Here is a 14,254-nt window from a genome sequence, read left to right on the forward strand (position 1 = left end):
GTTTGCCTGTCTATCACTTAAAGGTTTTCAGGTGTATCTTCATTTCCTTGAGTACTTGGGACATTTTTTTAAGCGCAGTTCTTTCTCGTTATTATAAAGGAGGCACTTTTAGAAGTTACTTCAAAGAAGCAAAGAAAATTTCCAAGCTGGCTCATTTATTTACCAGTTTTCGACATTAGAATATCCGGCTCTTGTTGTTCAGTAAATAAAGTTGCTCCATGTTTTCATGGGCAATTGTCTCCTAATCAAACATTTTCTTCGTTAACTTTTTTATTACTCCACATTAAATTATCTTTTGTTCAGTTTTCTTTCCAGCTGACATCACCAGCTCAGTTCTTTTTGCTATCGGTTACCTACAAATTTTGGGATAGAAAAAAGATCAGAGCGCAGTCTGAATAGCCGTCGTTAGGATGCTTCACTATATTGAGTCCAGAACCTTTCGATTAAGTGTCGAAAAAGTAATAACCCTTTTCTCAACAATCCCAAAACGAAGAAAAAAGTAGCAGGGAGCCGATAAAAAGTCAAAGTATGAACATCAAGCGCGGGAAAACACAATTCATGCGGGATTCGCAATTATTTTTAGTTTTGCATATGATTAGTGGAGAGGCAAGCGCGCAGTTTCTTACAAAAGCATCGCGCGTTTTAAAACAAAAGCAACACAATCTCGCCGGGATTACTTAATTTCAACACTTAACTGAAAACTGAATGCTCCAGGCAACGTAGTCAGTAACACGCGAGGATCAGGCGAAGGGTTAAGGTTACGACCTTAAAAAAATCAGAGAATACGGCTGGAGCAAGAATTCTACGCGCATGAACCTCATGTTTCTTTTTAGGGGTCGGAGAACTTTGGTTGTGTGACGATAAAATTTACCTGATCCTCCCACAAGGCTCCGTAATATTTTTATGACGCTACTCCCTCACCTCCCCCCCTTCATTGGCTGTCAATTTTTTTATATAAATATAGAGGCAAGACCGATACAATGTAGATAAGTTTTAAAACGGAGCACTATACTTCGGCTGGCCAAACCAGCCGAAATATAGCTGTTGAGGCCCGCGCTCAACGCCCTCATTGAACAGCTGTTTCTCACCCGACATCCGGGCATACATACTTCAAAAAAAACACTAGCCTTTTTTTCCCACGTGCATGTGGTCGAACTAATTTGAATCTTTCCGGAACTGTTTAATTTCATCTTTGTCCGCCTCCGGATCTTTTACCAAACGTCGATAATCGGTAGGCTTTGTTGTTTTATCTCAGCGGGTTTTTTTTTTCTGGTTTAGTTTTGCCTTGTTAGTTATATTAGCCGGTTTGTCGGTATGTTGATAACTTTCGCAACCTTAGCAGCATTGTGATTTTAGCCGTTAACTGATTGTTTTCAGAATAAAACGGGGACTTCTACGAAGATTCTGACCCTCGTCAAGTTCTTATCGACTTTGGGATAGGCTTCGTCAGGAACGCCTATTCAATAGTGCTCCGTTTTAAAACTTATCTATGTCGTATCGGTCTCGCCTCTGTATTTCTATTCGTTATTTTGGGCCGATTAGATCACTGCTGATCCAACGTACAAGAGTAGGATTATCGTCCACGGTTGCTTTCCGAACATTTCACAATTTTTTTAGTCTTCCCTTTACACTCCGCTGGCAACAACTGATCCCCATTCCGTTCCTCCTGAAAACCATGCGGACCCCCCCCCCCCCTCCCCCACAAAAATCCTTTTTCCCAGGCGATAAAGACCGATCCCTAAAAGATAGTGTTTTACACATGACACCTTGATTAATCACAAGGACACTGCTTTGGCTCAAGGGCGCACTCTCTCGGTACATCTACAGGTACGACGGCAGCGGTTAACCTGGATGGAAAAGAAAAATTAAAACGTAATTTTGTGCAGTCAAGAAATAGCATATCTAAAGACGATATTTCCACTTTCTTCTCTTCGATACTTACTCAGCAAATTTCTCCAACGGACAGAATTCGCGACAGCCGGGTAGTGTCAGGGTGCGAAGCGGACTTTGACCGAATCGATAAATCACCCGAACGTCCAGTCTGGGCCTGAAAAAAGTTCGCTTCTTTGAATACTTTAGGATCAAGAACTAAGCATAGCGCTTTTCATTACAAAGTGTACGAATTTTTAGTTTTAAGCAAACAGTTTTCAAATTATTGGAAAATACTGCTATTCACAAATGGCCTTTTGCAGACTGCACTATCATTTTTTGATATTACACCAGCATCAGTTCTTAAGAATTCAGTGTTCTTCGGTAGGTGAGGAGTGGAGTGAAAAATAAAAAAATGAGAAAAACTGCAAATTGAAATTGACATGAGGTGCAAGTTACTGACATATTTATTTCCCACCGAGCTGCATTTTTATGCTGTATATGTTTAATCGCAAAAATAACTGCAATGTACCATTTTTATCCGAATAACTCTGTCTACTGACTTACTTGCCATGCGCCCTCGATTCAAACAGTTCGAGAATGGCAGCGCTGGAGTAATCCGGTGAAATTCCGTCGAAAACTTGAAGGGCGCTTAGAAATGCGGAGACTGTGGTGTCATGCTGAAAATTAAGACACCAATTACTTAATTAGTGTCACATCAAGAGCGGCTCGTGCCAGCCGTGAATTACTCAGCCTACAATGGATCTTTACGAGTTACTTTACCTTTAATTTCATTTACTTACAGCAGAATATAGATAGATTTTACGAACAGGCTCATCTGTAACCATCTGGGCAAGGTTCATGTTCTTTATCATTTGTCCCACCAATGCGCCTGTGTCGAACAAAAATCATCCAAAATTAACCTAACGACGAGACTTGAAAATTTGCTTTGAAAACAAAACTTGAATAGTTTAGTCGATGTTTAAAATAATAAGGGTGTTGGTAGCTTCTCCTGAGAAAATACACAACGTACTAAATACAGAGATGAGTGACCGCTATCCTGGATAATGAGCCGGCTATAGAAGGTAAGACAAAACCCTTTGCAATCTCACCGGCAAAGTATCATACCCGCATTAATTTATTGTTGTCGCTATTGTTGTTGATGTTGTTGTTGTTGTTGTTGTTGTCTATTTATTTATTAACTTCTCCACTACAAAGTATGGCAGGGGAACCGCAACAGCGGGTAGCCAGTTACTGCGGGCCCTGTCGTCGTTGTGTTTGGTGGTGAAAACTGACAAAAAAACGAAGGCATTCCAAGTTTCAAGGTATAATAACGCTAAGACAGCGCATTCCGTTAGTGCCGGTTATCACACTCTAATTACAATAATGCTATCAAAAGTTGTAGGAGGAAAGAGGAAACTTTTTTTTTTTAGAGTTAGAAATAAAAGAAGGAAAGTTTCATGCTTCATCTCTTTCTATCTCTCTAACCGATCTGCTGTACTAACCTCCTGTGAGCCTAGCCTTCTCAATGGTGTTAAAGTTCCACATCATACCAAAATCAGCCACATTTCTAATATCTTCAAATGTTGTGCCGTTCAAAACCCAGTCAGGGAAAGGAAGACCGTGTGATTCCTGGTAATAAAGATTCAAAATTACAGATTTCAAGACTTCATGGGCCCCAATTAGCATTTGTAACATTTGTAGTCTAGTGATAAGTTCTTCTTTTGAAGTAAGTTTGGAGCCTGGAAATTTTCTGCTGGTTATCGAAAGCAAATAATTTGTGTCACAGTGATGCATTGCTGCATGGCGTATTGATGCAGGCGAGCGCTCGGTACCTCTCTACAAAATGTGTAGCAGCCATCCCGTTTTCCCAAGGAGTAAGTAGATTAAGAATAAAACGAGACTCCTACCAAGGAGGTAAGAGAGGAACAAGTGAGATACGGGGGAGGATGGTCAGAGGAAGCCATCTCCACACCCCTCTCTGCCCATTTTTACACAATCAGGATATGGTAATGCTATTCATTAGTAGTTTAAATGCTGCGGCTTATAACGTCAAGCTACAGTTTCCAATGATCATGCATCCTCGTTTCCGACAGAGAGAACCTGGGGAAGAAGACGAGTGATCTTACCTCTGAAATAAGAGGATCTCTGATTAAGAATGTTGTTGAAACATCAATGTTCTCGCCACTGTTTTCAGACACATAATCCAACATATCCTGATGGTATCAAGGGAGAAGCATCATCATGAATCATGCTTTTTGTCACTGAAGCACACCGGAAAAAAAATTCAAAGCAGCAGCACTCACGCAAGCCTGCGCTCTAAAAGCCACACACAAAATTGAACTTTTGTATCAAATCAAATCCAACTTTATTTATCGAGGGTAGCACGAAACAGTTACAATACTGATAAACTTCTGACCCCCCTATATTAAATATATCCCGTTCATATACTCAAAATAACCCATTGAATATCGAATATTCCTATTTGAAATCACATTTTCTTCATTTTTAAACTGCTTTATTCGATCTCTCATATTTCAAGGAAATGTTTATTTGAAACTAGTAATTCTAGAATGAGTAACCAGTTTAAAGTGTGAAAAAAATCAAATTGTTGTACGCCAGTATTGAACCCTGTCGCGATTCGTGATGGAATCCACTTACCTTATACTGCAGTGACATTCTTATGTATCCCGGTTGCTTTTTGTCTTCATCATGAAGTTTAAAAAAGCGAGGGCAGTTGTAGTTAAATGGTCTGAGAAGCTGTAGTAAAAAATAGATTCCCTTTGAGACATTTAATCCTCAGAACCATTATCACCTCGTTTTCACTATTTACAAGGCTCCGCAATTTTAAATAAGTAAGTATACCAACCAGCTAGAGGGTATTAGTATTAATGTGCTGCACTGCAAATCTAAGAATAAATTAACTTAATCTTTGTTTGTAAATTATCAAATACTTTTGCTCGCACGCAAGTGGTCTTAACGCATCTCAGACTGAATATGTCTCAGCTAAAATTAAACAATATCCGAGGAAATATCTTTAGTGATATTCCCCAACCTCGTTCCCAGGGCCTTTTACCTTAGCTGGGGGTGGGGCGCCTAAGTCCACTCCCAACTAAGGGAAAAGGCCCTGGGAACGAGGTTGTGATATTCCCCAATTTTCAAACCTTACGTCTATTACGATCAGTCTTCCTTAGCTTAAAATTGAACTCATGATGAGAGTGCTTTTTGAAGTTGTTAATTCCAGAAGAAGGAACATGTTTTTTTTTGTTCAGTAAGCCACGCCAGAGAACACGCTGTGAACGGTAAGCTGTTTGCAAACATTTTTTCCCACGCGTTATAGATACATTTGAAGAGTAATGAACACAATAGCCTCCGTATACGCGAAAAGAAATGCCCGCCGTTCATTTGTCCTTGGATATTGTCTGTTCCTCTAGGCTCACAGTTTTCCTCGAGCTTCGTTCTCGGAAAACTGTTTGCATCTCAGAACAAATTATGTCCGCGGACAAATATTCGTGCATATTTTCGCGCCAAATGGAGGCTATAGTTTTAAGATATCTTTTAATTAGGTCGATCACTTTTCATTCGTATCAGGCATTTGCAAACTGTGTGCCTACTTAACTGCACCCTAACCCCTTTCGTTCCCCCTTCCCCCTCCCCCTTGTTAACGTTATGAAGGGAAAAGAATGGAACACATTGTGTAGATTCATGTGACAGCTATCACAAAAAACGGACATGCGCAACTTAAGATGCTTACATAATCTTCATCCTTCGGGACCACGTGGATTCCAATTGGCTGCCAATCTAAATTATCCCGCCAAATCTGTAGATGGAAATAAAACAGATATGCTCTAATAAAACAAACGCACTTGTCTACCACAACTTTGCAATTAGTAGCAATGCCGAGCGACAACTGAATCACTTGCTTCTTAAAAGTGTTTGGTTAATGTACGGCGGTTTCAGATATTTATTTCGCAGTTGCCGCCGAAGTGTCGAAATACGTAATTTTCCTTGAGAGCTTTCGATTCTAGACTCTATCGTTTACCTGGTGACCATGTGGCGGGTACAAGCCATTGAGCTGCGTCTGCGCGCTCATTAAACAGCGGTCTAAATCCGAACTGCGAATGTAGATCTGTGCCAAGGTAAAATATGGAGAACGAAATGTCACCCAAGTTTAACGCTTTTTCGATCCATTTTCTCTAACCTCAGCTAACGAATGCCAGTCGCGCACACGAAAAAGGAGAGTTAAAGAAGTGGGGTCAAAAACATTTTTTTTCGTAAAATCCAACCCACTCAGCATGACGCGAATATATAAAAAATCTCTTTTGCTTGTGCGTTTTCCTTTCCTTTTTAATAAGATTGCAAAAATAATGTTGAATAGCCTAACTTAAGTTCAGCATCTGATAAATGAAGGTAATGACATGATTTTGAGTGCAATTTGTTACAACCTTCCATCCGTATAACACGAAAAATGCACTTGTTTTCAGCCAATCAGACACGCGTAATTTTTTCATCTATATTTTTAAGTAGAGAAAAGAAATTCCTGCGGTGGTCTTTGCATAGCCTAAGTTGATAGACAGTGTAAAAACATAGAGTGGAGTTCGATAATGATAATACAATTATCAAAGAAATATGCAAAAAATAACTCTAATAATTTTTTTTGTTTGTGTATGATAATACACACAGCTTTCACTTTCCAATCTGCGTGCAATTTTTTTCCTAACGTTATCTCTTAACTGTGCATGAGCCGTGAGTTAAATTAGACATTTGTGGACAACGTTCTGATTAGCTGAGTTTGCATCAGTCTGTCGCAGACAAAGAAATCACAATTATGTGTGACTATTCACCGGAAAATATTTGTGGGACACTAACACAACTACCAACCTCTTTGTTGATAAAAGTGGAGTTTAGTAGCTTGTAATGTTTAACGTATCGCCTCTTGAGGAATTTACCAAGAGCGTATTCCTGACGCATTCCTTTCTAGATGGTTGACAAAAACGAACGTTTCGTGATCATGAAGTCAAAACATGAACTCAATTCTATGCAGTTTAATAGTGGTGGTTTGCATTATCTTGGGAGGCAGCGGGATAAGGCTGCGGTTCTTGATCAAAATGGGCGCAAGTGATCTATCTCTTTGTCATGACTAAGGAATGATTCACAGTCGTAATAAAACAGTTTCGGACAAGCCTCCAAACGCCAATAAGATATTTAGCGTAGGAAGAAATAATCACAGAAAAAGCCGCATAACCCCGTGCAGCAGGGACATGACTGAGTAGTAACATGTTGAAGGGGAAAAATGCAGGAGCATGATATGCGTGGGGACAAACCTCTATCTGCGCAGCGCACAAGGTTTATCCCTGAAACATGTCCCACGTGGTTTCCGATTTCCAAAGTATTAATGAAGATCAAAACTAAAATATCGAAAAAAGAGGGTAAGTTTCTAAAGAAACCGTGGTGCTGTGTCGGTGGGGGTAACAAGGTAATTTGGTTTTATCAGCTAAGTTGATAACGTAAATTGGCCACCGTAAGGAGTTTAAAAGCTGATGTTTCGAGCGTTAGCTCTTCGTTAGAGCGAATGGAGGAATTTTGGGTTGTATGCGTGTTTATTTGCAGAAAGTGGAGCTACGCTATTGGTTGGAACAAACGGAATGCTAGATCTTTAACGACGTAAGAAGGAATGACAAGGACGCATCAAAACCAGTCGCTAAAACACTTTAATCTTCCTAATCATTCTAAGCAGCATATGGTAGTCGGTGGTCTTTCCTTACATTTAGGTAGCTCGGAAAGCCGAAAAACTCCTGAACTTATTTTTCAAATCGGCACTCTTAATCCTATAGGTATCAACGAACGCCTTTCATTCTACTAATTTATTCTTGGTTTTATCGTTACGGCCATGTTCCCAGCAATAGCGTAGCTCCACTTTCTGCATATAAACACACACACACAACCCACAACTCGATCCTCCTTTGTCTCTGACGAGGGGTTAACGCTCGAATCATCAGCTTTTAAACTCTTTACGGTGGCCAATTTACATTATCAAATTAGTTGATAAAACCGAATTAAAACATTGAAAGTTTTGTTCGATTTAACAATCCTTAGAATTAGTAAATAAGAAAATAGATAAACAAAACTGACTTGTGTGAGCATTCCCATTCCTTGAGGCCAAACGTCTTCTTGGTGGGGATCATTTGGGTAGATATGAGTTGGTGACCGGTCTCCGTGGCGATAAACCTACGAGAGAGAGAGAGAGAGAAAAAAACTTAAGTATCCATATTGCAGTCATTTCGTTTGTTCTTTTTTCTCCATTCTTCAATCCATCAAACTTTTAGTCGTCCAGAAAGCGATTGATTGGACCATCTGATATCCAACGCGCGCTCGTTGAATGATTTTCAGAACTGATAAAATAAAGGATAAACATTCTTTCAATCAGTATATGTTCTGCGCACACGTCAACGCAACGAAAAGCCTTTCTGATATTTCTCCTCGAGTTTTTCTCCAGGAAAACTTAAAGTGGAGCTGACTCAAGCTGGGAGCGACCATGGAAAGATAATGAGAGAATTGCTGTTTACCTTAGAAATGTTTTTTCCTCAAATTTTATTTATTTATTTGTTATTAAGTTCATGTAACTACTGAATACAATATGAAAAGTCCTGCATCAGTGTTGTGTCATTCTTTTTTTCAGATAGATGAGGTGTGCTACGTGGCAGACAAAAAAGAGTAAGTATATTTTAAAAGAAAATGCAAATTGTCTTTAAAAGGCATAGAGAGGATCACCTAGTCTAATTTAATTATTTCACTATCGGTACGAATAAAGGCTAATTGGTGACCGTCTTTATTGTTATGTTTCAAATGCAAATTGAACAATAAAATGTCAAATAGTTATTGCCTTGTCTTACAGTGTTTTATTCGTATAGGTAATCGCATGGGGCCGAGTAAAATTAAGGATTAATATCACGCGTGTTTTCGGAAGTTGCTGAAATTGTCCGAGTCGCGCAGCGACGAGGGCAATTCGCTCCAACGAAGGGCTAACGCTCGAAACGTCAGCTTTTGTAATCGTTACGGTGGCCAATTTACCATTTCAACTTTGTTGATATATCCAAATTATTTCGTTACTCCCACCGACGCAGCCCCAAACAGTTTCTTTCGAAACTATCAGCCCTTTTTCATCTATTGTTTTATTTATTTTCAAGAACATATAGGATGGGCGCTGGTAGCCTTCGCTAGACTTCAACAAAACATACGGTATTTTTTAGTGGAAATCTAACAAAGGTAGCTTTTCTTTTTCAAACAAAAAAGGAGCATTTTCTGGTATGGAGATGTGAAAAATTTCTCTGGAAACAAGGCGCCATGGAGGCCGTAATGCAAACTTTCAAGTTCGGTTCTTGGTTTTCAGCCCCCCATGAAAACGAACCCCCAAACAGTTCTGCAGAAATCCTCAATATTTCACAATATGCATAGGGTCTGTGCCAGTTCAAGCCAGAGAGTCTTAAGATGAATGCAACAGCCAATTCAACAGATGAAATGACTTTGCAACGAGCATGAAATTCCTCTAGCTAAGTGACCAAAGTATAGGCGGAGGTTTCTTACCGCGTTCACCATGACTAATTTTCGTTCACGGCCGCATGCCACAAGTGTTGGTTGTTGAAACCAACACAGAAGCAGGACGATGAAAAGGATAAAATGGCGGGCCATGTAGATAAGAGTGTAGCCCTCAAGATCGCCTGAGCAAATAAGCACTGTCCCGCTTGTGGTACCAGTTATAAAAGCTCACAAAGCACTGTCAGTTTCCAAGCAACTTTTCGAAATGCCAAATATTCTTTAACTCTTCTCAGCGAAATTGGATCGAGGACAATTATCTTATGATGACGGTTATTGTTTGTCAAATTCTTAGTTTTCATTTCTGTAGTTCAGTTTTCTACTTTTAAGAAAGGAAAGACGTTTAACTCGGCTACGTCAAGAGAAACTTCTTTTAATACTTTTTAGACCTAAAAAGTCTTAGAAAACGCAAAAACATAGTTATCAAAGCGGCCGATAAGGGCGGCTCAGTCGTTGTTTGGCGCACCGACCTCTACCAAAAAGAAGCTTTGCGGCAACTTTCTGACACCTCCTTTTATCAAAGGGTCGACAAAGACCTCACTGCCAGCAACCAGAACTCCGTCAAGAATACGATCAACCAACTCATAACTAAACAAGAATTGCCGGCCACAGCAAAAAATCTCATCATAACCACTCCTAGAACTTCTCGTATTTACTTTTTACCTAAAATTCACAAACCTAACAACCCGGGTCGGCCCATTGTCTCGGCTTGCAGTTGCCCTACCGAACTTATCTCCAGCTATCTAGACAAAATCATGGCTCCCATCGTCAAAACTTTACCATCATATATTAAAGACAGCCAACATGCTCTTCAAATTTTTCGAGACCTTAATTTCCTTGGCCAAAACAAACTTCTTTTCACCATGGATATTGCGTCTCTTTACATTGTCATTCCTAATGGCGAAGGCCTTCTGGCCCTTAAACATTTTTTTGATCAACGTACTGATAGGGAACCTAAATCTGAAACACTACTACGCTTAGCCGAACTAGTGCTCACACTCAATTGTTTTTCATTCGGAAACAACTTCTTCAAACAAACCAATGGTGTAGCCACGGGCACCAAAATGGGACCTAACTATGCCAATCTTTTTGTAGGTTTTGTCGAACATCAATTTTTCAGCCAATACAACGGGTCCAAACCTGAACTCTACGGTCGCTACATCGACGACTGTATCGGCGCTACCTCCTCTACCAGAGAGGAGCTCACTCAATTCATAACCGCAGTCAATTCTTTTCACCCGGCTCTGAAATATACCTGGGAAATTTCTGACAATTCTTTATCCTTTTTAGACATCAAAGTTTCAATTGAAGGTAACGGTTTATGCACTAGTGTGTATTACAAACCTACAGACTCGCATAATTACTTGTTATATTCGTCTTCACATCCATCTCACGTTAAGAATTCCATTCCTTTTTCTCAGTTTCTAAGACTTCGTCGTTTATGTAGTGATGACTCTGATTTCCACCACAAATCAGAGTCAATGTGCCAGTTTTTCGATAAACGTGGTTACCCTGTTTCTGTCGTTCAAGCGGGTTACCACCGCGCCCAACTTATTGATAGACATTCAGCACTACAAACGTCGCATAAGGAAGATTCCGACCGCATTCCATTCACTCTCACGTTTCACCCTCACAACCACTCAGTTAAATCCATCATTCTTAAAAACTTTAAATTACTTCAAAACGATCCAGAGACAAGCACTATCTTTTCGCAGCCTCCGCTCATTTCATTCAAACGCGACAAAAACATAGGCAATTTTTTTGGTCAGAAGTTCTTTTCAGACAAATGACCAATCAGGCACTTTTAAATGCGCTCGTGCACGATGCAAAACGTGTCCTTTCATTCACAACACTGATAAAATATCGGGATCTAAACGATCCATTAAGATCACCGATCACTTCACGTGCACCTCCGCCAATGTAATCTATTGCATAACTAGCACTTATTGCAAAAAGATATACATCGGCGAAACAGGCAGAAGACTAGGTGACCGATTCCGAGAACACCTTCGAGACGTGGAAAGGAACGACCAGGACACATCGAAACCAGTCGCTAGGCATTTTAATTTACCTAATCATTCTAAGCAACATAAGGCAATCTGCGGTCTTTCCTTACACTTAGGTAGCACGGAAAGCCGTAAAAATCTTGAACAAAAGCTCATCTTTCAAACCGACAGTCTAAATACCACAGGGATCAACGAACGCTTTTCATTTCACTAATTTATTCTTGTTTTTCTCGTTGCCATGTTCCCACCAATAACGTAGCTCCATTTTTTGCCTTTAAAAGCCCACACAACCCACAATTCCTCTTTTCGCTCCGACGAAGGGCTAACGCTCGAAACGTCAGCTTTTGTAATCGTTATGATGGCCAATTTATCATTTCAACTTTGTTGATATATCCAAATTATTTCGTTACCCCCACTGACGCAGCCCCAACAGTTTCTTTCGAAACTATCGGCCTTTATTCATTTATTTTTTAGACCGTTTTCTTTCTTTCAACCATTCAAGTCTGTACGCCAGCCTTGAGTTAAAAAAAAACGACCTTGTTTTTTTTTTTTACTAGCAAAATAGAATTAAATCTGAAGATTAGTAGTGCTTTTTAAGGGACAACTTTTTGTTTACCACAATCTTTCCATTTCAAAAGAGACAAACTATAGAACTGGGATCAAAAACGCCGACACTGCTGGAATTTTTTTTTCGGTCAGGGTAGATCATGATTATAACCATGGACAATAGTCGGGTCCCTCCCAAGAATAACCAAGCAACACAACAACTGAAAAGTTAGTCTGGCATGATTATGTCGTGCGACAGTTGGTGCCGCAGGCAAAAGGAATAACTTACTCATTGAGAGCAACCCAAGCCTCCTGAGTGATCTTAAGGTTTAAACCCTATTTTGTCGACCATCTTTGTACTGCATGTTGTGCTAATATATAAAAATACGACCTTATATACCGAGAACCATTACGGAATAACTGGTTGGGAGATTTAACCTGTTCTATTTCTCGCTTTTATTTTCTTCCATTATTATTATTATTATTTTTTCACACCTTCAGAGATACTTCTACAAGGAAAAGCTTTGTTGTTTTTTTTTTAACCTTCGTCCTGAGATGATTGCGTTATATGAGAGATGTTTATCGTCTTCTGTAATACTCCGAAAGCAGCACCGGGAAACATCGGGTCCAAAAAAATTAGGTCAAGATCGGAATTCTTTTGTTAGTCACTCACTCACTCACTCATCTCGACGACATGTGGCTGTGCCTCCTATACGAAGCAGTAGCCACAAAAATGGCTTTATCCTCGCCGAAAACAAGCAACTTCATTTGAGTCTATATATCTTTTCTTCAGTATGCATATTCTCCATACTGTTCTCTATACATTTCCTAAGGTGCTGACAAGGAGAATTTGTTTGACAATCAAGAGCTTCTTTAGTTCGTGATCATTATTAAAAAAAGTATACTTTCTTTCGCGAAGATGACAATTGACGAGTGCAGGACTCTTCCAACAGAAAAATGGAACAGAACCCTTACTGCTGTCCTGGGTTTAATTTTCGTCTCTGTAATTTGCACGGGAAATAGTTTAGTACTCGTCACGATTTACAAGGAAGCGACCTTACACTCGGTTACTAACTACTTCTTAGCTGTCTTGGCAGTGGGTGACTTATTTGTTGGTGTGGTCGCTCTGCCTTTGTGGATTACCAGGTCGTTGCTGGGAATCTCGAACTAAGAACATCCCCTAAGCGTTTGGGTCGACAGCGTTTACCTTTTATCAGTGGCCTCTTCAACTTATAATTTATGTTCTCTGAGTCTGGAAAGGTATGTCGGAGTTGTACTCCCATTACGATATGGCGCTATTGTAACCAATAGTCGGTGTTTGATCACTGCAGTTTCAGTGTGGATGATTTCCACCTGCGTTGCTAGCCGCCGCTTTTTGCTTGATGAGGACACTTTCTGGATCGCAGCTATCTCTACTGTGTTCTTTGTTCCAGCTGTTGTCATTTCCTATAGCTATTTTAACATCTTAAGAGAATCTTCACGTCAGATGCAAGTCATAGCTGAGTAGCAGCGTCCACGGAGCCTCTCCGGCCTTGCTGACAGAATAAACAATAAGAAAGCTGCAATAACGGTTGCCATTAGAAAAGCAATCTTTTTCGTAACTTCTCTTCCAGCCTTGGCCTTCTCTTTGACCGGGATCATAACAAGTGGATCTGCCGCTTGCGAGCAGAAAAAGAGGTTGGAATCATATGGTACGTGGGCGCTTTTGTCGGCATATGTGAACGCAGGAGTTAACCCGTGGATTTATACGATGAGAAAAAGAGACTTTAGACTAGCATTGAAGAATATCATACTACGTAGAGAAGTCGAAAGTGTTGAGGAATCGGCCTTTTAGTTGGATACGAAGACATTCTCTTTCTGACTGAAGTATTCGTAGACTTTCTTTGATTGCTAATTCAACTAGAAAAAATTCGTGTGAAAAATACTTTATTGAAAATTCGATATGATTGCTCAACAACCAAAACCTTAAACGAGAAATGAAGAAAAGAAAAAGGTAAGAAAGGAAGGAATCGAAAGAAGGAAGAGAGATATTTATAAACAAACGTTAGCTCCTATATCGCGAATATTTGACAGCTCAAGCTTTCCATCCCTCGACTTTTAGGTTGCCTGTCTATCAATTAAAGTTTTTCAGGTGTATCTTCATTCCCTTGAGTACTTGGGACATTTCTTGAAGCGCACTTCTTTCTCGTTATTATAAAGGAGGCACTTTTAGAAGTTACTTGAAAGAAGCAAAGAAACTC

The 14,254-nt window shown here is 39.8% G+C and overlaps 1 protein-coding gene across 3 annotated transcripts; it reads right to left on the bottom strand.

The window, feature by feature from the left end:
* Window positions 1-138: 138 nt before the first annotated feature.
* On the bottom strand, window positions 139-11,036 carry LOC111322062 (testicular acid phosphatase homolog). 3 transcript variants are annotated; one of them, XM_088736567.1, is made up of 13 exons: window positions 10,827-11,036; window positions 8,002-8,097; window positions 6,751-6,846; window positions 5,912-5,998; window positions 5,624-5,689; window positions 4,531-4,629; window positions 3,999-4,085; window positions 3,375-3,501; window positions 2,673-2,761; window positions 2,437-2,549; window positions 1,943-2,047; window positions 1,767-1,847; window positions 139-353 (listed from the first exon to the last, which is right to left on the bottom strand). In XM_088736567.1, exons 2-12 carry the CDS (start codon window positions 8,017-8,019, stop codon window positions 1,772-1,774), a joined length of 963 nt encoding a protein of 320 aa, XP_088592693.1. In that variant the 5' UTR covers window positions 8,020-8,097; window positions 10,827-11,036; the 3' UTR covers window positions 139-353; window positions 1,767-1,771. The 3 variants fall into 3 exon arrangements, with proteins under 3 accessions (XP_088592693.1, XP_088592688.1, XP_088592685.1); XM_088736562.1 differs by having other exon boundaries at window positions 10,807-11,036; XM_088736559.1 differs by lacking the exon at window positions 10,827-11,036 and adding an exon at window positions 9,454-9,610.
* Window positions 11,037-14,254: the final 3,218 nt, after the last annotated feature.

The sequence above is a fragment of the Stylophora pistillata genome, chromosome 1, assembly GCF_964205215.1.
Source record: "Stylophora pistillata chromosome 1, jaStyPist1.2, whole genome shotgun sequence".
NCBI classification, from domain to species: domain Eukaryota; kingdom Metazoa; phylum Cnidaria; class Anthozoa; order Scleractinia; family Pocilloporidae; genus Stylophora; species Stylophora pistillata.